At 36.3% G+C, this 24,931-nt stretch overlaps 1 protein-coding gene across 4 annotated transcripts in view; it reads left to right on the forward strand.

Moving 5' to 3' along the window:
- syk (spleen tyrosine kinase) overlaps positions 1-24,931 on the forward strand; it is a 53,737-nt gene that overhangs the window by 10,723 nt on the left and 18,083 nt on the right. For all 4 annotated transcript variants that reach the window (XM_015336431.2, XM_015336439.2, XM_015336447.2 and 1 more), the window contains exons 2-5: positions 15,734-16,200; positions 17,800-17,960; positions 20,923-21,061; positions 21,984-22,065. In XM_015336431.2, coding sequence (XP_015191917.2) covers positions 15,799-16,200; positions 17,800-17,960; positions 20,923-21,061; positions 21,984-22,065 — 784 coding nt within the window. In that variant the 5' untranslated portion in view covers positions 15,734-15,798. The remainder of the gene's footprint in view (positions 1-15,733; positions 16,201-17,799; positions 17,961-20,922; positions 21,062-21,983; positions 22,066-24,931) is intronic.

Consider the following 24,931-nt stretch of genomic DNA (forward strand, 5'->3'; position numbering starts at 1 on the left):
GAGGATTATTATCCAAGCAAAGCACTAACATTGTCAGATTCTATTGGATTTAGCAAAATTAACCCATGAAACATCAGCTATATACAGTAAGAAATATATACTGTATAATCTAATGTAATTGTATGTGTCATTAAAAAAGCTATTTGAGAAAAGTAACACAAACAGATATTGTGGTTATTTCACTTAAAATATTATTTGTTATCTTTAGTGAGAAATTAGTGAGAAATCATTTTTGAAATCCATACAAACTGAAGAAAATGAAACTAGGGAAATAAACATTCATTTTTGAAGTGCCATGTGTAATGATTTAGGGAAGTATAATTACAATTTTGAGCTGAATTTATTGTGGCTATGTGCCTTCCCTGCAAAGCCAAAAAGGGTAGAGACAACCTTGTAAGTTGTGCTATCCTGTTTCAAAGAATAACTGTAACCTGCCATGTATAGATAATTTTTATTGAGACATGGCATATGCTTTTTTCTGAGTGCTTTTTTTTCTCCAGACAACATTAAATGTTAAGTAGAAAGTAAAAGTAAATTGTTTAAAACCCTTAACCCTAACCCTGACAAAAGATTGCTCAAAATGATTTTCCTTTATTGACAAAATTAAGGTCACTATCGACATTGCGCTGAGCTACAGGTAGCATGGAGCACAAACGTCAGTTTCCAAATTAAACTTCTTAATCTGTTGTATGCACAAAATGCTTAGTACAGTTTGTCTTAAAAGTTTGTTCCTTTAAATAAGTAGTTTTTTTTTTCACTACTACTGTGAACTGTATTTTTTTTTTCTTCACAACTCAGCACTGCATGAAACAAAATACAACCGGAATGAAATTAATGTTATGAAAAAGTGTAATGGAGGAAAACCCTTACTCATAATTTTTAGTGGCAAGGTTTAGTTTTCCAGAGTACACTGATTAATGACTGTCAATGTAAACTCAACACCCTGAGAAATGATTGAAGTGATAAATACAAAAGTGCATGTGAATCACAGTGTTGTGTAAAAACACATCACATATTTAGACATTATGTGACTTCTCTGTGAATAACTGTTAGAAGTTGACTTCACGAATTCAAAACTTTATCAGTCTAAAAACATCAGTGTGACAATACAGTATCAATAATAATAGCCACAGCCCAGGCCCTTGTGTGTGTGAAACAGGCATAGTGGGTAGGTCAAAAAAGACTAATGGGATAGCTAATTTAACTTACTGTAGCTTCCTACCATTTTTTAATTTTACCTACAGTACTGTATAATCTAACTACACCCACTCAACAAAACATTAAGCGAATAAACACTATTTAGATACAAATTATAATGCTTTGTCAAATTACCGTATTTCATTGGGATAACATATCGTAATGTAAACTGCACAAAAAATCTGAAAAATGAAGATGTTTCAATTTCTTAACCTAATTGGTGTTAACAGTTTTCATACTGTAAATGGCAGGATAAACACACTGGTAGTTTCCTACTGGAAAGTGTGAAAGTTGGCAAGTGTTTTGAAGGAATGGAATCTGAAAGTTCTTCATATGCATTAAGTGAGATAATGTATATTTACAGTAATTAAAACCACAACACCTAAATGCAGACATGTAGTAAAAGAGAAAGAAAAAGAGAGGTGCATATGCATATACTGTTAATATAAACACATTTTCTAGCTGGGGTCAGTGACATTGAGTAAAACTTAATCTTGCCATTAGACTTTCTTTCACAAAAAAGGACATTTTTTTCATGTGAAGAACACCTGAAGAAGGCACCACGACTGAAATGTTGTGTTTTCTTTCTTCTTTTTTTTCAGCATGGAATAAACCTATTACTTGTTCCTTTGCAGCCTACGCATGCTGACGCAGCTACCCACCTGAACTACTACATTTTTTTCTTGTTCAGTGATTTACAATGCTACCAAAATTTAAAAGTGTCTATCTCATTGTGTATAAAATAACTGATGTAGCATTGAAATATAGTACATCTACATCTTTGTTTTCTTTTTAGTCATCCATGTTAATTTGTTCCCAACAGGACTATTAATTGCCAGTTACCAAAATAATGTTTGTACTTACAAATAACTGCAGCTTATTTTAAAATACATCCATCAAATGTGATATATGCACATCACGTGTTTGTATCATAAATTCAATTTGACAACACCTTCAAACTTTGGTAAACTGTACTCTGGAAATAACCTACAATTTATTGCAATAGTTAATGAAAAGGAAAGCCCTTTGGGGATTTCACTGTAATATGTGTGCAAAGGGGGATTATGTCTAACATCACATACTGTACTGTATATAGAAAGCAAATCTCCCCCCCCCCCCCCACCACTAAAAAGAATCTGTGCTTTTAATTTAGATGTATAAATATAAATATTAAAATTTAGTTTTAACCTAGTACAAATGTACTATAATAATACTGTATCTTTTAATTACTGTATGCTGTGAAAGTCACACTATATTTATATTTCATACATATATTTTTCTTATTATGCAGAGATGGGAAATGGCATAAAAACATAGGCTCATTGAAAACTATCCCAACTTTTATGCATACGTGAAGAGATATGAAGACAGTTTAAATCATGGGAGTAGTGTTTGAAATAAAAAAAATAGATTTTTTCAGGAATGTTAAGGACCTTTTGGATGCATTCGTTTATGGATACATCTTTTCTTTTTACTGTCCACTATGTTGTGTTTATTTAAAGCAGCCAGGAAATGAAAACGTCTTGGTTTCCCACTTGGTTATTCAGTGGCAATCCTAATTTCATAACTCCTAGACTTATGTACCCTTGACATTTTCTGCTGCATTAATTTGAGAAGTTTTTCCAACTTCTATATATATAATTTGGAATAATTATACCAAAGTACATTATTTAGATACAACTTTTCGTTTTAATTTCCATGTGGTTGATTGAACTAACATTGTTACTTCTTATATTTACAATCCAATGGAAATGTATATTGTCAAGAAAGGAAAAATACAGTACAGTATATCTATTTTTATTAACCAAAGTACCTGACATCTGCCTCTTGTATGCTATCATTTAATATAGAACTAAGTTTTTGTGGTATGCTGTTTCTATCTTCTTTGTAAACACTTGAGTAAAATGTTACTTTGATACATGAGTAATTTCCTTTTCATTTAAAACTCTCATGTTTATCTCTCAGAGACCAGATTTAATATTTTAATGTTATTTTTGATATTGAAAGATATATGAGAATAAAGCAAAGAATGTAGGATGTGGTCATGATACTTAAATCATGACAAAAAAAAACTGAAATTCAGTGGTCCCCTTAGTATGACACAGTTTATATACAAATTCACACTAACAAAATACCAAAACTGAATAGAATAGAATTTTTAAGTCATGATAATTTGCCCTGAAAACAATGGGGATTAGCAGCTGGGTTTATACTGCTGGTTCTGTTTGTGGCTTGCTTGGTTTTCTTGTTGTTAAAGTTCAGGGTCTAAGGTCCGGAGTGGCCTAATTCTTTGCTGCCAGAGCCTCTTTGTCGTTACAGTTGCTCACCTTTGAGTTTGTGTTTCTGGCTGCAAGGCATTGTGGCTTGTTGTTGCTTATTTGGTTGTAGACATTCAACGTGAGATTTCCTGGTCTTTGACCACTGTGCAATCACTCCTTGATGGCGGTAATGCTCAACGCATGTCTAGTGCAGATTTCGTCTTGTGAATTGTTGAACAAATGACTCTGTAAAGCATGCTTATCTCAGAAAACTGGCAGTGTGGTACATTACTATTCCTCACACATTTTATATTTAAAATGAATTACCATTAGCAAGTTAGGCACATAACGTTTGTGGTCACTTAGGAATGTTGTATAGATGAGAGTACTTGCTTTGGTGCTCAACACTGTTCCTTTCCTCATGTTTATACAAATAATAATATCATTCAGTCTCAAAGGTGCAGACATTTTTCTATATGGTGTTGAATACCAACATCTACTGTAAGTTGAATTTAATAAGTTGCCTGACTCTACAACCTAAGTCAATTAAATTGTTCTTGCTAAATATTGATTACTCTTTAATCATTCTAATGAACTAGTTAAACCTTAGTTAATTCACTAGTTTGTTAACTTAGTTAACTAGTTAGTCTAGTCTTCGAAAAAGAGTGCACAAACTACTGTAGATCAAAAGTAGAGGAACTCTACTCATCAACAGCCATGGAAGCAACACCTAAATAAATAAAGAATGGACCTTCTATTTGTAATATCATTGTTTTTCTCTTGATTAAAACAGTAATGGTGATCCAAGGGACCTTTTCTCAAGCATTACTAATATTGACATATTGACAAAATATCAAATTGGATATAAGAAAGAGTAATATTATGCATTTTTCTTGTTCTTTCAGAACAAAGTAGAGAATATTAGTATCAGCCATTTCCATTCTCTCTTTCCTAGCATTAATCCCGCATCAGCAGGGTCCGCTTGTCGGCACACCAGTATTCATAGAGGGGAATTATAAGGAGGCATGGTACACCCCTACTCTTTTCGAGAAACACCCTGGGATTTTTAATGACCACAGAGAGTCAGGTTCTCGGTTTTACATCTCATCCGAAGGACGGAGCTTATTTACAGTATAGTGTCCCCATCACTATACTGGGGCATTAGGACCCACCTGGACCACAGGGTGAGTCCCCCCTGCTGGCCCCACTAACACCTCTTCCAGCAGCAACCTTAGTTTTTCCCAGGAGGTCTCCCATCCAGGTACTGACCAGACTAACACCTGCTTAGCTTCAGTGGGTTGCCAGTTGTGAGTTGCAGGGTGAAATGGCTGGTTAGCAGCCATTTCCATTGACCCACATTAACTGTGAGCAGAGTTCTGCACCACACTTTGGTGGGATTTGTTTCACTTGTTTAACACGTAGCTCAATCCACTTTCACTGCTGTTTGATAGAAAATGTAATCCATAACGCATGTGTTTCTGTTTTTCTATTCCACATTTTCATATAATTACTAATTTCCTCATTTAACCAAATGGGCTTGTTGGTCTGAATAGCATACTCTCATTTCTAAGATTTCTTATGTTCTAAGTCGTCAAAACAACGATTAATAAATCACTGGTATTGAGCTGTTAAATTGCTGTTATTATCTAGTCTTTCCTTATTTCTTACATAACATCAGTTTTGGCATTTAGATCCGGTTGATTGCTACACGATTCTGTACTTAGAGTACAAGCTGAACCCTTCAAAACCTTCATTTCACCCAGTGATTGCCTTTTTTTGAGTCTCTATGGGATCTTCAACACACCCCGGACTTCACCACTTATTGTACCTTATCTAATCCTTTTCCTACCTTATTCCACATTCCTCTCTCCTTCTAGCTCAAACCTGCAATACGATACTCCAGGCATGCGTGCTTCCCTGACTCCTTATCCTTCTTCAGTTACCCATCGGACATTCACCTCATGAGGGACAAATCTACCACCTGTGTTTTAGAGGCCATCCCTTCCTTACTTATCAAGATCACTACACAGATTCTATTTTCCATGTCTACTGTCCAAACTCTCTGACACCTACAAACTGTTGCTTGGCTCTTTTCTGCTGGCTTCCTTTTTCTGTGTGTCCATTCTGTTTTTACAATACAGTACATTAAAACTTCTGAGTTCAAATAGCACTGCCCTTTCAACACCTTTGTTGCAATATGTTATATCAGTTCCAAAATTGAGTATACTGTATGCTGAATTAAAAGGCAAGCACATAAAAAGAACCCAAAACATATTTTGTGTCTGCAGGTACTAAGTAGAACACAGCACAGTTTCTGTGTAAGTGATCAACATTGTGCCCAGACCTCATTAAGAAAAAAGGCAGCAGCACTGTAGTTATGTTTTACAAAGGAAATCACTCCTACCATTATATTTACAGCTTCTCTTGAATCAATGACCCATAGCACCATTTTTCATTATATTTTCATTATGAAGTATAAAATTAAAGGTCGTAGACAGATCATTGTTCTTAGGACAGCAACACAAACAGTAGGACAGATTTTGGAAGAGCTGGGCAGGTAGGTTTTTACCAGGTGGAAATAACGAAAATCTATTTTTTGTGTATTTCAAAATTTTCAACCATACTGTATATTCAAGTCTGTAGAGAAAAAGTAACTTATGCTACTTTATAGACATTCACATACTGTATGAAAACACCCAGGAAAATGACGCAAAAAGGATACTTGAGTATGTGGAAACTGAAGTCCTACAGACTTGCCATATACTGTAGAATTTCTCACAATAAAGTTTTTAAAAAAGAAGTATCCTTTTCAGGACCCTTCAATTGCTCTTCTGCAAGGTAACCAGGATAAAATTGAAAGAATTATGCTACAACAACAGTGTAAATGAACAGAAACAAGAGCATCCCTCTGCATTTCATTTACAGTTTTATGTGTCTGGGAAGGTCTGCTGTAAGGCAAAATGTAACTACAGTTTAAAAGTAATTATAGTTTTAATTGTTTTCTCAGAATCAGGAGGAGCAGAAACACTATACAGTATATAAATGTAGTGTGCTCTCACGAGGCACCAGTTCTGCAGGGGTTTGGGCATTTACTGGGACAATTATTAATTGTAGCAGTAAATCACAAAATGATTCTTTTAATGGCTTTAGAATCCAACCTTGCGATATAACTCAAACAACACACACACACAGGTACTAATACACAAGGATACATTTATTAATACTGTACATAGAATATGCATGTAAACCTAACAGATCTTATCGTGAGGGTTATCAGAATACAAAAGGTATATACAGTATTCATTCAGTTACAAAGAGTTACACATATCAAGAGGACATACGTTCGGTATATCATTCATTTAGACCATTTCGTAAATGAACTTGGTCACAACTTCTACACTAGATACTCAAAACAAGTATTAAATTAAATTGATATCAACTGGTTGGGATAACAATTGAATTCTCGAGCAGTAATGCAGTGAAGTTGAATACTCATCCAATCTCTGGGGATTCAGATCTCCTGCAGGCACAAAGAAACAGCTGCAGGCTTGTTGCTGTCCAATCCGCACTCTCTGGCTCGGTGCCAGGCTGTGCTGTGGAGACTCCTGCGGTGCTGCTCTCTGAAGACCGGCTAGTTAGTGTTGGCTTTAACTAGCGAAGTTGTGCTCAGTAGAAAAGTGACTGTGGGTCCCAGCAGGTCAGGCAGAAGACCAGTTAGTTCCTGATGAAGCGCTAGTTCTGAATAGTGATTCAGCTGTCCACAGTTCCGACCTGTTCACGAGGCTTGCTGCTGATGCTAACCTCGGGTGGATCCTCTGGTTACTCTCTGGCAACCTCCGCTCTAGACTCTAAGAACAGACGAATGTTCTGGCACTCGGACACACTGGGCGTTACATGGTTGTCCGGGCTGAGTCTCAGGATGATCAGGAGGCGCGCTGCGAGAATGTCCTGCCCTTGGGAACCTTTCTGCTCCTGGGCTGTCCTGCCCTGGAATTGTCTCGCACCCGTGGAATTCTCCTAAGAGATTCTCCGTGTTGCCTGTTTTTACCTGGAGGAACTTCAGCTCGTTCATTGGCTGAAAGTTTCATGGGCATCAGAGACCCACGTGGGTTACTCGGCCCTACCAGTCCCTGATTGGTTGATCAAGGTGAGATATGAGTCACTTACTCCTGACACCTACTGTAGCAATGCAATCCAGATGTCCATCTGGCACTCCCTAGACAGATAGGCTCCAATGGATGACATGACCATTGATCATGATAGCCAGGCTTAGCTAAGTGCATCCCCATTCGGAAGCTGTCCCTTATCAAAAGAAACCTTAAATCAGCCTGCATGAATAGCTTCTCTGTGGCTGCACCACAGAGATGAAGAAAGAGATGGGGCCTCATTTGAGAAAGCACAGCAACACTTAATTCTGTCTTATTAACAAGCATTGCTGCAACATAAAGAATACGGTTTTCAGTGGGCTGTTCTATAAAATTGTTATAAAACTTCATAAAAATTGCCAAAAAATGCTATAACACTGAGATGGATCTGCTTTTTTATTCTGTTTTATTCTGTTCATGGGAAGGGGTACTGTAGCTCTTCTTAGTGCGCTGCTGGCTTGGGATTAAAGCTGCTGCTGTTTTATGTAAATGAATATGCATTTACTCATGTACAAGACACATATAGTGTATATACTGTATATATTTGTGTACAATACTGTTTATATGTCTGCTTGGCAATCACTTCAGCAATACTATCTAAGGGGGAAAAAAGAAAAATATTCAATCCTTAAACAGTAACTGTAAAGTTATAGAGCTATTAAACCCACGTTCAGGTTCAAAGTTATAGAGCTTGAACGAAGATGAGATTGTTCAGTAAACAATTTGCTTTTTGACATAGACAACCAACTGTCATTAACCATAGGAGGGTCATGCAAGTGCTGATCACTGTTTTTCACTGTCTTCAGTATTGAGCAAATGATGGTATCATTAAATAACTAGATTCCTCTGTAATTTCAGGCAAAAAAGCTACGTTACGTGGTAGGCATGAATAATAATAATAATAATTGCTTACACTTATTATTATTAGAATGATCCAGAGGTTTAACTTTATGCATTTAGAACCAGACGAAAGATCTCAGACTGCAGGGATTCATTATACAAAGCAATTAATGCTCTCCAGGAAGTTTCTATCTTTATTAATAGAACTCAAGAGGATGTAAAATTCAGGAAATATAATTTTTACTGTGCTATATATTCTAATATATTGTACATGGACATTTTTTATTTGTATCTGACCTGCAGCATCTAATAAAACGTATTAATATCTGTGGTATTCTTTCATACCAGATTACATAAAATGGACAGTTCTAAAGGTGCACCAGTAAACATACTATTACAGGGTAAAACATATTACAAGTGAAGCTATTCCATATTATTTTATTTAACACAGCACTACCATAAGGACAGACTTCAGACCCTAAGTCAATCCCTTTAGGAAAAATAGAAAAAAATAAAAAAAGACAGAAAAAAGGCAAAGGACGGAGTAGAGCTTGATTTCACACTGAATATATATGAGTAGTCATAGTGTAGTTACAAAAGCTTACTATAAACACTTTGTAAATAAAGTTGTGATTGAGATGTTCTAATGCCTAGCTCATTTGATCAGAGAGGTTAACAGTATGAGTCAAATTTGTGTATTTCCCTTGTGTGTGCTCCAGCTACTGTATACCATATTGAAACAGCTTGAAAAATGTGTTTTGACATTTCTATTGATTATACCTGTACAAAATGTCGGTTTAAATTACAGTAAAGAAGATAAATTTGAAGCATGCAGTGTTTTGAATAACTGATTAACTTTCCTGTTTTTATTATTCAGATGTATGCTTATACACAGTATGATTTCAAAGGTTTTTGATAATATGGAATAGCATACTGTATTTTACTGGAAATGTATGTGAGGCAGTGATTAATGCTGAATTATCCAACAATTCACACTGTATTATTTTTTGTATTAATTCAGATATACAGTATTAGTAACCTTCTTTTACTAATTTTGAACTGAAAACACCTGTAATTTGCAGATAACTATGACATATCCAGTGTATTCAGCTGGAAACAAAAAGCTTCTGTCTCAAAATTTGAATTAAAGACTCATCATCCTTGCTGACACTTCCATTGTAATAGCCATGTCATAACCAAATGCAAACAAATGAACCTCCCAATCATCCATTTCCGGTAACTGTTCTATCCTTGTCGGGTTGTAGTACAAATTATGTTAAAGGGAATTTCCCATTCATTATATTTGCCCACACTAATTTATGACTGACAAGTGAATTAAAGTGAAAACTGACTGAAACATTCAATGATGCGACTGTTAAGGTAAAAACAAATTTTCACCTCTGACATAAAACATAAAACCTTAAAGCCTACAACCATTATTTCAGTTCCTTAACTTCACATGACATCACCCTACCAAATGATTTGTTCATTGACAGTACCCACTGAATTGTAGGAAAAGGACTTTTAAACCTGTTTCTAGCAATATAGGATTTAGCCTTTGCTCTGTCCACCTGTTGTTTGGCTTTGAAGAGGAGTGTCAGTGCTCTTCATCTCTGCCCAGGGATTGCTGATAGTCAGGCATATTAGTTTCGTAAGGGCCCGATGTATCTCAAAGAATAATGCCTAAGGACCAGTGGTGCAGTCTAACGGAATTACTGCTTATTTTCTAAATTGTTTTACATGCTAAGTGAATGTCTTATAACCAATAGTATTACCCCTTGAATTGTCCATCTGTAATGTACTATGGTAAATTTAATGTTTTGTGTTTACTGTACGTGCAGGTGAGGCCCCTTGGTCCTTCATTTATTAAAATATCCAGAATCCTGAAACACCCGAATGCCCTGATATTCCAAGTCCTTGGTGCATTTAAGATTTGTCATATTTTGTATAAGGCTCTTGTAAGTTACAGTGCTTGTAGTTGCTCAGTATTTGCTGCAATGTGAAAGAACACTATAATGGTCTATAAGCAGAAAAAGTATGATGCTGCCTTTTCATGTCCAATTCTTGAGCGCATGTACAGAAAAACAAAAAGTTGTCGAATTAGAATTTTCTAGTCTTGGTAGCAGTAAGTACTAACATGACAGGAAATCCTGTAAATTTGCAGTGAGAAAATGGTGGGCTGAAAAGGAGAAGCAAAAGCACTTTACGAGAACAGAGCATGACATAAGAGAAAATCTATTCAACCATTTGTATAGAAGAACTATAATTAGAAACTGCAATGGATGCCAACTACTATTATTAATTCTGCTTTGTCAATTAATATTATTTTTATTACATTTACAATGTGGATGAAGGCTGTAAAATTATCCTGAAACACAAAGGACAAATACACTGCTGACTTTTAATCATCAAGCGGACTGTCTTTTCTTACTGAGCCTGATGTCAGCATTCATATTAGGTAACCTCCTGGTGTATGACGTGCTGTCAGGCACAATACTTCAACTACTTTACGGCTAATAGACCTGATATCAGCAGGTGAAAAAAAGAGCGAGAAGCTAATGACAGCTTAGCACAGGGAGGGTTGGTACAGGTGTTGCAGGTAATAGATACTGTAATCAACTTCTAATTTATTCAGTAAAAAAATAACTTTGAATCTATGCAAAGAGGGCGAGCTTTATGGAGGCCTCCGTGTATGGGGTATGGGGTGGGGGGCAGAGTGAGCTGCAAGAGTCGAGATCATGGAGCGATGGCACAGTCCATACTCCCGGCGGGGGCCAGAGCACTCCAGTATAATATGGGATGAAGAACTGCAGGAAAAAAAATTAAAATACACAGTGCCAATAAGTAGTCAAGTACTGTAGCTCTCCACATATCTAAGCAGATTTAAGCAGAAATATTGGCATTCTGTATGTTACATTAGAAGATTGTTTTTTAGAGAATCAATAGGTTTTCCAATACACTTGAAATAACACTTTAAATAATTAACACATGTAGTTCAACAGTTTCTGTTTTTACGCTAAATGAGTGAATAAATCCTGGTCTCCAAGTGTGCAGGCTAAATTACATTTTGTGATTCCAGAATCTGGCCTCCCAAAATTTGGTCCTTTATTTAATTCGCTAAGCACCTTCTTTGTCATAAATCTGTTGCATAATGCAGCTGTCGGGTGTCATCTTGGGGGGTACTCATCTTTAGCGGTTGACAGAGGCTTTCATTTTAAGCTCTTTTTCATCTTGTGGGATAAAAAGCACTAGATAGAGCAGCTATGAAAAGTATTCAAGCCCCTTGGACTTTGTCAAACTTTATTGTTACAACTAGGAATCATAATGTGTTTAATTGCGATTTTTTTGCCATCGATCAACACAAAACACTCTGTAATTTCAAAGTGAAAACAAAATCCTACAGATCTTTCTAGATCAAATATAGAGATTTTTAATTATAAAACAAGTGGTCATGTATCATTTATTGTGCTGCACCAAATCTAAATATGATAAAGTCACCATAGTGTCTAAATATCAAAATCATCACCTGTTGGGTCACCTGAACAGCCGCTGAGAAATCGTCAGCTTCATTTTTCAGAAAATCAGAAAATTAAAAATGGTATGGGGTACACATGCAGTGTCTGGAACCACATAGAGTGGTTGTGGTAGATGTTCAGAAGTGACAATTATGGCTCATGAGCTGTGTAGTCTTTCACTGTTGTGCTGTAGGGGACAATCTTGCCTCATCTGCTATACACTTTGGTGTGACTGCTGGAGGGGAAAGAGAGGGGGAGGAGACTCATGCAAAACTAACTGAACTTCATCTCACCTGTATTTTAAAGTCTTATTTGAACAATCATGATCAATAGAATGCCCTTAATTTGTTTATGCTTAAATCGTGTACAACACACACTAAATGCAATGTACTGTATGTACAGTATACTGTATTTGTATGTGACAAATAATGTTGCCAGTAACAACTGTAAATTGGGTATTTTTTTCTTTTGGATGTTTTTCCCTCATTCATTGCATTTAAAAAATGTATTAACAATTCCATAAAAAGTACTTTCAAAGTCGTGTCTAGTTGATATACAGTTCACTGAACTGATGAATTATATACCTATTTAATACAGAGATATTACAAATAAGTTACAAATAATCACTAAAATGATATAATAAATTAGAAAATGTCCAATCCTAGTGAGCATAATGTGCCAGGCTTTTGTTTTCTTAAATTGTGTAAAATCGGATTTAGATGGGAAACCCATTAATCAATGGTAGTTTGAGGATAATTATACAAATACTTTTGTCAAATACTTTTGGATTGGCCAAAAAACAATAAAGCTTTATTGTTAATGTCTTCCAAAGCAAATATATGGAAATAGTCCTGTGAATCTGTGGTAAACATATAGATGCACTTTAAATTAACTGCTATTAGTGTTATTCAGTTTATTCAATTTATTCAGTGTGCTGTAATTGTAGTAAAAAAATTAAATGTAAAAAAACCCCATCCATAAAGACACTGCATGCCACAGCAATTCAGTCTGCAGTAGCCGTTTCTTTAGACGCTTTAACCTACATTGTGAAACAGCCTGAGGTGAGGAGGATTTTAGATTAAAATGACATAGACATTAAAATGACATTAAAATTACATGACAAAGAATGACATAGCATCATGACACTTCTCAGTCATTATTTCATTCATATTGGTATACAGTATGTCACAAAATGTGCAGAGATGATTTGATTTATAGCATTAAACAGTATTGGGACAGTCAAAAGTGTTAATAGTTTTCATAGTTTCAATTCCTACACTGGATGAATGCACTTCAGCATACAAACCTGAATATAAGCTGTAAAACCAGCACAAAGATGTGACACTTCATTTTTAAAGCAATGACTGAAAAGGGGAATACACAAAACAACACATTACACATTCCAGCCCTGTAGTAGCCAGGCTCTCTGAAGGCCCTCTATTTGCCTCTCCAGTGAAAAGAGAGTTCCCTAGGAATGGGAATGATCCCCATTCATCAAAGATCCAACAGCTCCACAAGGGACCTTTCCTTTATGTGCTCTTTAAACTCCAAAAAAAGTATTAAATTCCAAATCTTCAGTGCAGTTCCTTGTAATGAAATGAGCTCCCGGAACAGGTGCTCAGAAAGCCTAAGAGACTCTGTGGTCCTACTGTTTTACATCTGGTTGCACAATTTACTGCTTCCACTGCGGCTATACCATCAGTGGCATCCGCCCAGCAAAATATTTCCTGCCTGCACCAGTATGGCCATGACCAACCCCATTTGAGTTCCTACCAGTGGGCTCATACACCACCTCAGGCTAGAGTAAAGGCCTTTTATTCAATGACTTGCTTTCTACCTTCATTGAGTTCCCGGAACCAGGAGGTGAGCCTAATCTCACATGTACAGTATCACCTCTGTGCCACCAAGAATCATCCTAGCGTGAGGGGAGAATGGAATCAAAATCTAGATTTGAATGGACTTGAATCTGAATATGCCACAGGTTATACCAGGTTCTCTGCTTCCCAGAACTTCTCCATTATGGACTATAGGCAGAGATACTGTATATGCCTGGTAATCCATTGCCAGCTCTCAACAGAAGTTTGCTTTGCCCAGCACCCATGCTTTCTTACTTCCAGCGTTTCTCTCACCCAAGTTTCCCAAAACCTTTTTAATGGCAGCAACTTTCTTGCTGAAAACTATTTTTGTCAGGGCTCCTGTGCTTCTCCCTCTCTGCCCCACCATAAATTCTGGCCATGTCAGACAGTATCAGGATGTCATCTATTCCATTCTAACATCATTGTAACCAAACTCAGAATTTCAGTAGGTGTTCATAAGCAACGTGTTTAAGGACACAATATTTCTGAAGCAAAAACGGAAAAGGTAGCTACAGTACACTTATTACACCCAGGCACAGGAGAGACCCACTCAGCAGTCATATCCTCTCTCTCCCCCATGGGTGCTGAGTGACCACAGCATGCCACAGCAACACCCCCCCTCCCAGCCGACATGCTACACAGACAACTGGGGAAAGGGAATAAGCACAGGCAACTCACGAACTATAACAGGGCACTATGTACAAACAAGAGTCGTTTCATGTTTTCACTCTTTTCCTACAATACGATACTGTCTATTGTGCATTTTACCATATAGATTTCCTCAGCTGAAAATTTAAGTATTATGGCAGTTATGTGTTATGTGTTAGTCCTTTTATTCAAGTATTTACAGTATCCATATTCAGAATGCTTTTAAATAGTTCTATACTGGAGCGAGATCGGGTTCTTGGGAGTTCTGCCCTTGCCATTCCTACCCCGTTCATCCCCCACCTCAGGATCGAACCCGGGTCTCCAGCGTTGCTCCACAGGGCTCTTGCCGGCTGAGCTAAAGCAGGCCTTCCTCAGCCCAGGTGGCCAACATCCCTGTTATGCGCAGGGGAGTAGATGGCGGCGCCATCACCACGCTGCAACTGGCTCGTACAACCTGTATGTCGGCCATTCGTTACAATACATAAGTATTTCTATAGAAATACTAAGGTTTAGCTGTCTCTGCTTATCACACTTATAAAACTAAGCATGCTGTATGGGAAGGATGTAAATACTCTTACCAGAAATCTGACAGTTTGTTGCATATTTTATTGAATATAACTATGTGAACAATGTACCATTAATTTGATTTCGATGTTTAATTCCAGAGCTGTAACATGTATATTTCCCACAGACCGGCTATTTCATCATCAGGTTATGTTCAGGGTAGAGCAGCATTGATATTTTAGAAGTTGCATTCTGGGAATTCCCATAATAAGGAAGTTGCTTTTTGCCAAAGCTAAATATAACGAACAAAATCATTAAACAGAGTTTAAAGTGGAAATATTGTATTGACATGGTAACACACAAAAAGGAACAAGCAACCATCAGTTTTGGAAAATGTTGCTTTTTGCGATGAGATTATGACAAGGAGGATGGAATACATTATAACTGTTGTTTTATCGTCGAATCAATTTATCATTTTTCTGTTGCTTTCAGTTACTGTAGATAATGGAGCTTTTTTAACATTAGTGAAACAATTTAAATTCCTTTTCATTTTAAAAAGTGTACCTCTGTTGTGCATCTTTACACTAAATGTATTAATATAAATCTCTATATTTATGTTTGAAAAGCATACATAAGTAAATACCACTTTAATTTAATTTAATTTAAGAGGAGGAAAATGTACACATATATTATGTTCATTTCTCACCTAAAAAAAATTAAAAGTTGAACGAATTTTACCATTTAATTTTTAAATATTTTCTTTTTTTTAGGTTTATTGAAACATAAACAGTGAAGGCATTACTTGGTGTGAGAGAAGACAAACTGACATCTCGTAATGGCAGACAAAGTGAATGAATTGCGATTTTTCTATGGCAATATCACTCGAGAAGAGGCCGAAGACTACCTCAGGCAGAGTGGAATGAGTGACGGACTGTATCTGCTTCGACAGAGCCGTAACTATCTTGGTGGCTTTGCTCTATCTGTGGCCTACAGTAGGCAATGTTACCATTATACTATAGAGAGAGAATTGAGCGGTACTTACGCTATTGCGGGGGGAAAATCTCACAAAACTCCTAGCGATGTCATTGACTATCACGTGCAGGAGTCAGATGGACTTGTGTGCCTTCTCAAAAAACCTTGTAACAGGCCTAGAGGAATGCAGCCAAAAGTAGGACCATTTGAAGACTTAAAAGAACAACTCATTAAAGAATATGTGCAACAAACATGGAACTTAAGGGTGAGTCATGCTTTTATTTTGTTTACACACAGAATCGGACCATGTATAATGCAATTGCAGAAACGTTACATAATTACCTAAATGTGCTTGAGAAACAAGATAAATGATAACTGAAATCTTTGTGGGCAGCACAGTACAGAACATGGCACAGTGGTTAACATTGCTGCCTCCCAGGTCTGGGGTCCTGTCTGGATCTGGGGTGAAATCTGAATTTTGAATTCTGGATCTGGGGTGCTGTCCATGGGGAGTTTGATTTGTGTTCACGTGGGTTTTCAACAGGTACTCCAGTTTCCTCTCATACATACTAGTAGGTTAATAAGCTTCTGGGAAAATTGTCACTGGTGTGAGTGTATACAGTACATGTCCGTGTGTGGCCTGTGATGAACTGGTAACTAGAGTGTATTCTGCCTGTTACACACCCCAATAGTCTAGGAGTAAATGGAGTGTGACATTAAGGGAATTCCAGGCATGCAGGGAGAAGTCTTTGGTGTGGGGAAAGATAGTTGTAACTAAGGACATATTAGTGGTGCCAAAAGAGCAAAAATAACAAACAAAATGAAGCTGGCTAATTAAGTAAGGGGAAGCTGAGGGGAAGAAAACCCGAAACACTCTGTCTTTGGCATCTTCTAATGCCTTAGCTAACCTATACTGACTACCTAAAACTATACAAGACAAGAGGCCCTCACCCATACTAAACTAGTGTTTCTTATACAAAGACAAACTATGTGTGCACAATTTACCCGGCAAACCTTGACTAACCCTTGCACCAAAATTTACACCAATACACAAACAAGTGTGCTATGAATACAAATAAGGGAAAACGAGTGTAGGCACAAGGAATAGAGTACAAAAGAGCACACAGGTTGATATAACATTTTTGGGCAAGGTAATGGCGAATAAACGATAATACAAACAAAAGTACCAGGAGGAGGCGAACACAAATGAACAAAGCCGAAGCTATACGGAAACACACACACGAAGCGAAATGAAGGAAAACGAAGCCGAAGCCGAAGCATAACGAAGCCGAAGCAAAACGAAGCCGAAGCTGGGGTCAAGCGAAAGGCCCCCTACTTTCTGAATACTTCTAAGTTAAATACTGAAGAAGCTGAGTTCTGATTGGTCAAGTTGCTGATTATGAATGATGTATTATGGCAAAGTGGATGAATTAATGAACCAATGGAGAGGGAGAACAACCAAAGTCAGGAAGTGTGGAACATAGAAACAAAACAAACACAGACAGACCACACTGGGATGTAAGACTGCCTCACACCTGTTGCTTGCTAGGATAGGATCCCAACCCTGAATTAAATGAAGCAGTTAGAAAACAAATAGATGGATTAAAAACCTTTGTACCTTGCTCACTGTTCATATTTTGTTCCTTTTATTCTTGCAGTCTGAATAATTTTGCACGGCCATTATACTGTAAATGGCTGCTAGCACAAGTATAATACAGCACATTAGGTAGATTATTGTACTTCAGTGGTGTACAGTGTAAATCCTGTTGTCTATGTAAAGTACTTTTCAATGCTTCTAAATGAAAAACATTACACAATATAAATATTCTCCTTGTCTTCTCCTTCTCCTGTTGCTCCTCAACAGGGTGCTGCTCTTGAGCAAGCCATTATCAGCCAGAGACCACAGCTGGAGAAAATGATCGCCACCACTGCTCACGAGAAGATGCCCTGGTTCCACGGTTGTATATCCAGGGAGGGCTCTGAGCCCCGCCTCCTCCAGTCACCAAGGATAAACGGCAAATTCTTGTGAGTCTACATTTTTCTTGAAATAATGCATTTCTTAGCACTGTCTCCATTACTCATATTTCCATACAGTTATCATTAAGTAAATTGTTGGCCAAATTGTTTTGGTTTAGAGCGGATTACAGTTTTGACTAGCAGTTACAGCGGGTCTATCATCTGTACAGTTATGTAAGTTGTACTATAATACAGCTATATAATAAGCTATTTAGCCAACAGAAAACACCTGAAAATAATGACTAAAAATATAGGAATTTCACAATAACGTATAATTTATACAACTCATACAAAAGTATAACTCACAATGCTGTAATTAAAATCATCAAAAAGTCTTGGATATGCAAAGTATCGGTAAGTACTGCAGAAAATTCTCACAATCAATGGTATATATTATAAAATTGCAAATGTAGACAAATATGACCCTATTTGAAATCAAGCCCCATTGAAATACTGTACTGTATATTGTTGGAGAAAATGACTTGAAGGAAACTCCACAGGCACAGCATTGAACATAATCCTAGCATTTCTTATTATTGGTTGCACCCATGTAGTTGTTTGCAGTGGTGCCATGGTAAAAGTCAACCAAAGCATGAAGAAGGTATGATAAAGTATGACAGAAACAAAGGGAAGATACAGTCCATAATAGTGAAAACAAATGCATGGTATATAAGCATGGAAATAACATACTAGATACACTGCCAGAATATCCTACAAATTATTGGGGCAAGTTTTATCAAAGAGAAATCAGTCAGAACAGAAGATTTAATGCCCACATTGTATTTGATTTTATTCTGTTTTCTTTGTAATCAAGAATATTTTATTAGTTTATATTGTATATTTGAACCTCCTTCTTCATGTTACTTTCATATTGTGTACAGTACAGTATGTCGTTTTCATCAGCAAACATCTTGATCATTGCAAATATTTATGTATTATGGTTAAAAATAGTTATTAATTTTCAAAGATAAAGGAACACTTCATAGGGTACTTTTTAAGTCATAAAATGAAATGGGTCATTTTAACAGTGTTAACATTGAAAGTAAATCTGGAAAACCAATCTTAAACCTTATCCTAATTCAGCACATTCAGATTCACTTGATTGGAACCAATAATAAGGTTAAAAAACGTTTATTCTTTGTTGAGGGCTACAGTATGACTCACTATGACTAGTTATACTGTAGAATCAGTCCGAGAGGCTTAATAGCGGACTTCTTAGTTTAGAATAATTAAAAATCAACTTCAGAGGCAAAATACCAAAAACTGTGAAACAGAGCCATTTCTATTAATTTACTACAAAATCTAGATTAAATGAGTGATTGTACTGTTGCTTTCTTGGGACTGGACAATGAGCACAGAACATTTTCAAAAGCAACATCCTTTCTAACAAATGAATAATGAAGAAACTGGTGTTTCTGCTCTGTTTCAGTATTGCTCATTTGCCTATAGCAGAGGTGTACTGCACCTGATAACTTTAAAGTTGAGAGCACACACACAATGACCTGAAGATGAGAAAAATCTCAATCCTCAGATGACGTGAAGAAAATCAGAATCAGAAGTGATACTATTAGTTACAACATTTTGTACAAGTTTAGATGTAAAAAGAGGAACTATTTATTGCATATTAAGCATGGTGAATATTAATTTCACTCCCTAACGTTCAAGAGTTGGCTCATAAAACTATCAGTATCATACCCCTAACATGTTACAGTCACTTCTCTCAGCACTGGGTCTCATAATTCCTTTAGAAGCATTTTCAATATCACAAACTGAAATCGTGAAGATGTTTTTAATTTTCTAAACATTTTTATGTTTTACTTAAGACTTGCTAGTTTTTTTGGTTGAAGAAAAATTGTGGTATTTTCTTGCTTTTTATTTTTTGCTCTTTTTGACCGCTTTAAAACAGAAACAACAGCAACAGCAACCTGTTGTGTGTACTGTGAAGAGAAACACGGAGCAGCAGTGAAGGAAGCAATTGGGAATAAAACATTTGCTTTTGTTTTTAAATGGAAATTGAAATGAAAAAACAATCATAAAAAATATACTGTATCTTGAAAATACTTTCTGCATTGCCTTTAGATCAGCTGTAGAAACAGTCTTTCTTTGTGGTTTCCGCACTGACATGCTGCAAATTACTTCCTGAACTGACCAGTGCCCATCGAAGAGGCCTCTGCTGCCATATCATGATGAGAGAGGCGTTGTTAGTTAGTCTTTTTGTTCTGAATGTGCAGAATTCAGTTACCTCTTTAGGAAAACATTAACTTTGTTTCCTTACTTGGTTCACAACAGTTCACAAAACATATGCTACTATGCAGAAACTTGTTTACTGTTTGTAGCTCTTAAAGTTTTGTTTATTACTAAGTAAAATGGATGAACATCAAAATATTTTCCTTAAATTTATGTTTGGGTCTTTTTAAATCATGTTAATAGTATTCACGTGAAGATACTTTAAAGTATAAAGAAAAAGTAGGTGAAAAAATATATCATTCTTCACATAAACTAATGTTTTTTTTAGTTACCAAACTACAGTTCTAATACAAAATTAATCGTGACAGCAAAGAAAATATTTTATAATATTCACAATAATGTTGTGAAATATTTATTCCATTGAAATACCACAGTGGGTGTTTCAGTGTAACAGAAAGTATGTTTAGAATAATGTGCAAATATAATGCATATATTCCAAACTTTTCTGGATAATACATGTAATATTACATGTTACTATTTAATTTTTAATTTAATTTTTAAACATTTAACTTAATGTTTTACTCTTTCTTTTGTTGAGCGCCCTCTGGTGATACAGTGTTGCAATAACCAATAATAAGAATAGCTCATATTAAGAACTGTAGTTTATTTTCTAGCTATAGAAATGCAATGCAATTCAAAATTTGGTTTCCTCTTTTAAATCAATATTTGCCTGAATTCAATTTTATCTTCTTAGATGTCTCATCCCAGGTTTTCTTTTTGACAGAATAAGGGAACGAGACAACAATGGCTCATATGCTCTCTGTCTCTTGCATGAGGGCAAAGTTCTTCACTATCGAATTGATAAAGACAAGACTGGGAAGCTTTCGATACCCGATGGAAAGAAGTTTGACACACTTTGGCAGGTACAGTAAGGGTTCAAATACAGTATAGTGCAAATATTAATGTAAAGAAAAGGAAATTTAAATAAATGTTAAATCAGTTTTCTGTAGTAAAAAAGTTGGTAAATATGATCTGTACATTATCATTATACCTCCTTAATTCTTTGCCCTGTTTATTTGTATTTGTTTCTTAAATATCTTAAAATATCTGGGTGCTTTTTCATAAGGCATGTTAAGGTGCTCAGAATACAAATATTCTCTTCTGTAAAGATAATGTTAATCAATTTGATTTTTAAAAATATAGTTTTTATAGTTGTGAATATAGTTGTGAAATTGTCCTGCATTCTCTTACCTAGACTTTTAGAGTAGCACTTATGGTAAAATGTTATCATTATACACTACCTCAAAGTACTTATACTATAGGCAGTATTTAGTAGCGTTTTACTGTATATAGCCTCATCTTTGAGGCAAAAACTCAGATACCAGTAACCAATACAGTACCATCATAGATATTTTCCTGCATATCTGTATACTGTTCCAAAGTAAATGCACCAATCCTTTTGGTGGTAAACTGGCCATTAAAAGCTGCACAGTTTTTTTTATTTGATACTGATAAATGTTTTTTGCTTGGACTATGATGTGGTAGCTGAGATGACAAGGGCGTCTAGCTCCTGACCAGAAGGTCTCGGGTTCAATCCCAGGTATGGGCAAGTGATGTAATTCCTTCCAAATGGCTCCCAGGTCCACTGAGCCTGCTTTCCAAATGAGTACTGGGGGTTAATCCTTCGGGGAGTAATAGGCTGGCCAGAGTGGGATGCTGACCCCATCACCTCGACGTCCAGTGTCGGATGGTTGAGAAAAATGGTGTCTTATGCCCCCCATTCCCCCAATGGCCTTTATGGCCTAAAAAAGGGGACCTAACCTATGATATGTTTCCATCAAACAGCTAGTAGAGCACTATTCCTACAAGTCTGATGGACTTCTCAGAGTTCTTACAGAGGCATGTCCACGGCCCGACTTTGCTGCAGGTATGTTATATTCATTGCTCTCTATTCTGTTGGAAAACATTGTAACCAGTCATTATGCAGTACTGTATATGAGTTTCCAACATTGTGTCCTTCTCTTATTTCTGATAAACAATGCAGTGGTACTGTAGATGCTCTAGGACAGACTATAAGATGCACATATACTTTGTTAAAGCCTTTGAAGGTATAATTTTTTAAAAAATTAATTATTTTTCCTCTTTAAAGTTTTAAAGTATTAATTATTAGAATGAGCTTAATGACATCCTAAGATTCATGTATCCATTGTTGTATAATTCAATTGTGAAAATCAAAAGTGATAACAATTTTTGAAAGAATGCAAAGACTTTGAAACATATCATTTCCAAAAATAGCTACCGTTGAGGTTTTTACACGCCAGATCAGAGGTGACAAGGAAGGTTTAAAAAAGCATCAAAGTAACTGAACGTTTTCACACTGTAAACTTTGTGAAAACACCGATGTGTGACATCTCTTTCAAAGCTCTATCAAATGCAATACATAAGATTGGATAATTAAATATTTGGATCTTCATAGAATTCATCATAGGACAATAATAAAAAAGAAACATAAAGGAATCTTCAGACAGTGGAACACTGCACATAAAGGAGCAAGTTAAGCAATACATTTGCTCCCTCTGTCATTAATAGACCTGTAAAGCTTTTATTGTATTCTCTCAAATTGACTACTGCAATGCTCTACTCCCTGGGGTATCCAAATCTGTGTCCAAAATGTCCAAAATTCAGCAGCCAGAATCCTGACCAGGTCTAGTGCAAGTGTTCACATTACTCCTATCCTGGAGTCCTTGCACTGGCTTCCGGTCAAATTCCGCGTAGACTTTAAAATCCTCATGCTCACCTACAGTATAAGGCTTTACATGGCTTGGCACCTCAATACCTGTCTGAACTTTTATCGCCCTACTCCCCACCTCGCAACCTCCGCTCTTCAAATTCTGCCCTCCTTACTGTCCCCCAAGCCCGTCTACATTGTATGGGCGACAGGGCCTTCTCCTGTTATGCCCCCAAGCTCTGGAACTCTTTGCCCAAGGATATCAGAGAGTCACCTTCTCTAAACTCCTTCAAATCCAGACTCAAAACCTTCTTCTTCAGAAAAGCCTTTACTTAACTGGTTCCATTCTTCACCCCTCTGCTCTTCTTAATACCACCTTCCAAGGTCTCCTCTATTGTTATTGTTGTATTGTTGTAATTATAATTGTGTCCTATCTTGTGAAATCTTCTTATTTATTGTTGTAGTCTTCTTATTTATTGTTATTGTCATCCTGTAAAGTGCTTTAAGAAGCCACCTTTAAAGGCGCTATATAAAATAAAATGTATTATTATTATTATTGAATTAATTAATTACTAATTAAATTAACAAATATGGCCTCAGGCAGTCCAACTGTCATCTACTGTATCATTTAAATACTGTGATCACTGAAAGTATTAGTGCAAAATAAAAGTAGGTCTGGTAACTATGGCCAGGTTATTGTGGTTATGTAGTTAACTTTGGGGTATAACTGTCTCAATATATTTGAAAAGCACTGAGAAAATGGCACCATAGATATATGAATGGCACAGGCAAGAGAACTTACTTTACCTACTGGTGTATTCTGTACAATGACCATAACATTTTCATTTAATAAAAAACTGTAAAATCAAGCAGTCTGTGGGCAGTATGAGAAAAACATACAGTATGTCTAATCCCTAACAGGCAGACTCACTTGGTCTTTGCATTGTCCTTTTTTAAACAAACATAACTCCAAACTCAAAACCTCAAAATGAACACAAAGTATATTTCACCCTCTGAAAGATTACAATACTGTCATATCTGTGCTAAAAAAAAGCATTCTAATGAGCTTCAAACGATGCAATTGGAATCAATTAAAATAACTCTGTAGTGTGGTTTAACGGCACCATTTCTGTCTGGTCTATACTAAGTATTGTGTCTATGTCATTTGCACACATATACTATACCAGTGAAAAATATTGTTAAGCTGTTATAGTGATGTGATGGTTTCATTTTCTGGAACAATTAGAATTGCAACAGTAAATTCTGAGAGTGATTTATGGCTTTTAGGAATAGGACAAATTGCCAAACACTTTCTGCACATGGATTTGAATTGTACAATATTATTATTATTAATACAATATCACATTGTGTAGAGTAAAGCAATAAGAGTAATAGTATTCTGTATACAGGTATGTGGATAGATCTACTGTTATACAAATTGCTGATCATTAACTCATATACAGTATTAGAAAGACATTAATATTCAATTCAATTCAGTTTTATTTGTATAGTGCTTTTTACAATGGACATTTTCACAAAACAGCTTTACAGATTTCTGGGTCTAAACTCCCAGTGAGCAAGCCTAAGGTGACAGTGGCAAGGAAAAACTCCCTCAGATTAAAGTAGGAAGAAACCTTGAGGAACCCAGGCTCGAAAGGAAGGAGCCTATCCTCCTCTGGCCGGCACTGGGTTAAATTAGAATTAACACATACTGTATGAGAGTCGTCTGTATTCTATTACATGGTGGGAAGTGTACAATCATGTATAGTAATGTCCAACAGTGTCCGGAATGTTCAGTTGGTTTCCTTCAGTTGAGATTTCTCTGGAAAGGGCTTTGTAGAGGACCGGCCGTAAACTCAACAGCCGGTCCTCTACAAAGCCCTTTCCAGAGAAATCTCAAAAAGGAGCTGGATTCTGATTCTAGCTTAATAACATCAGGGTTAAACAAATTTACAAGTGGTTTGCGATTTAGCAGATTTCTTCTACTGTGGAGAGACACTCACAACCTGCCATCTTGAAGAAAAGTTATAGGCCTGCTACTCGAACAATGCTTGCAGTCACATGG

Source organism: Lepisosteus oculatus, chromosome 3 (genome assembly GCF_040954835.1).
Source record: "Lepisosteus oculatus isolate fLepOcu1 chromosome 3, fLepOcu1.hap2, whole genome shotgun sequence".
In the NCBI taxonomy this organism is placed as follows: domain Eukaryota; kingdom Metazoa; phylum Chordata; class Actinopteri; order Semionotiformes; family Lepisosteidae; genus Lepisosteus; species Lepisosteus oculatus.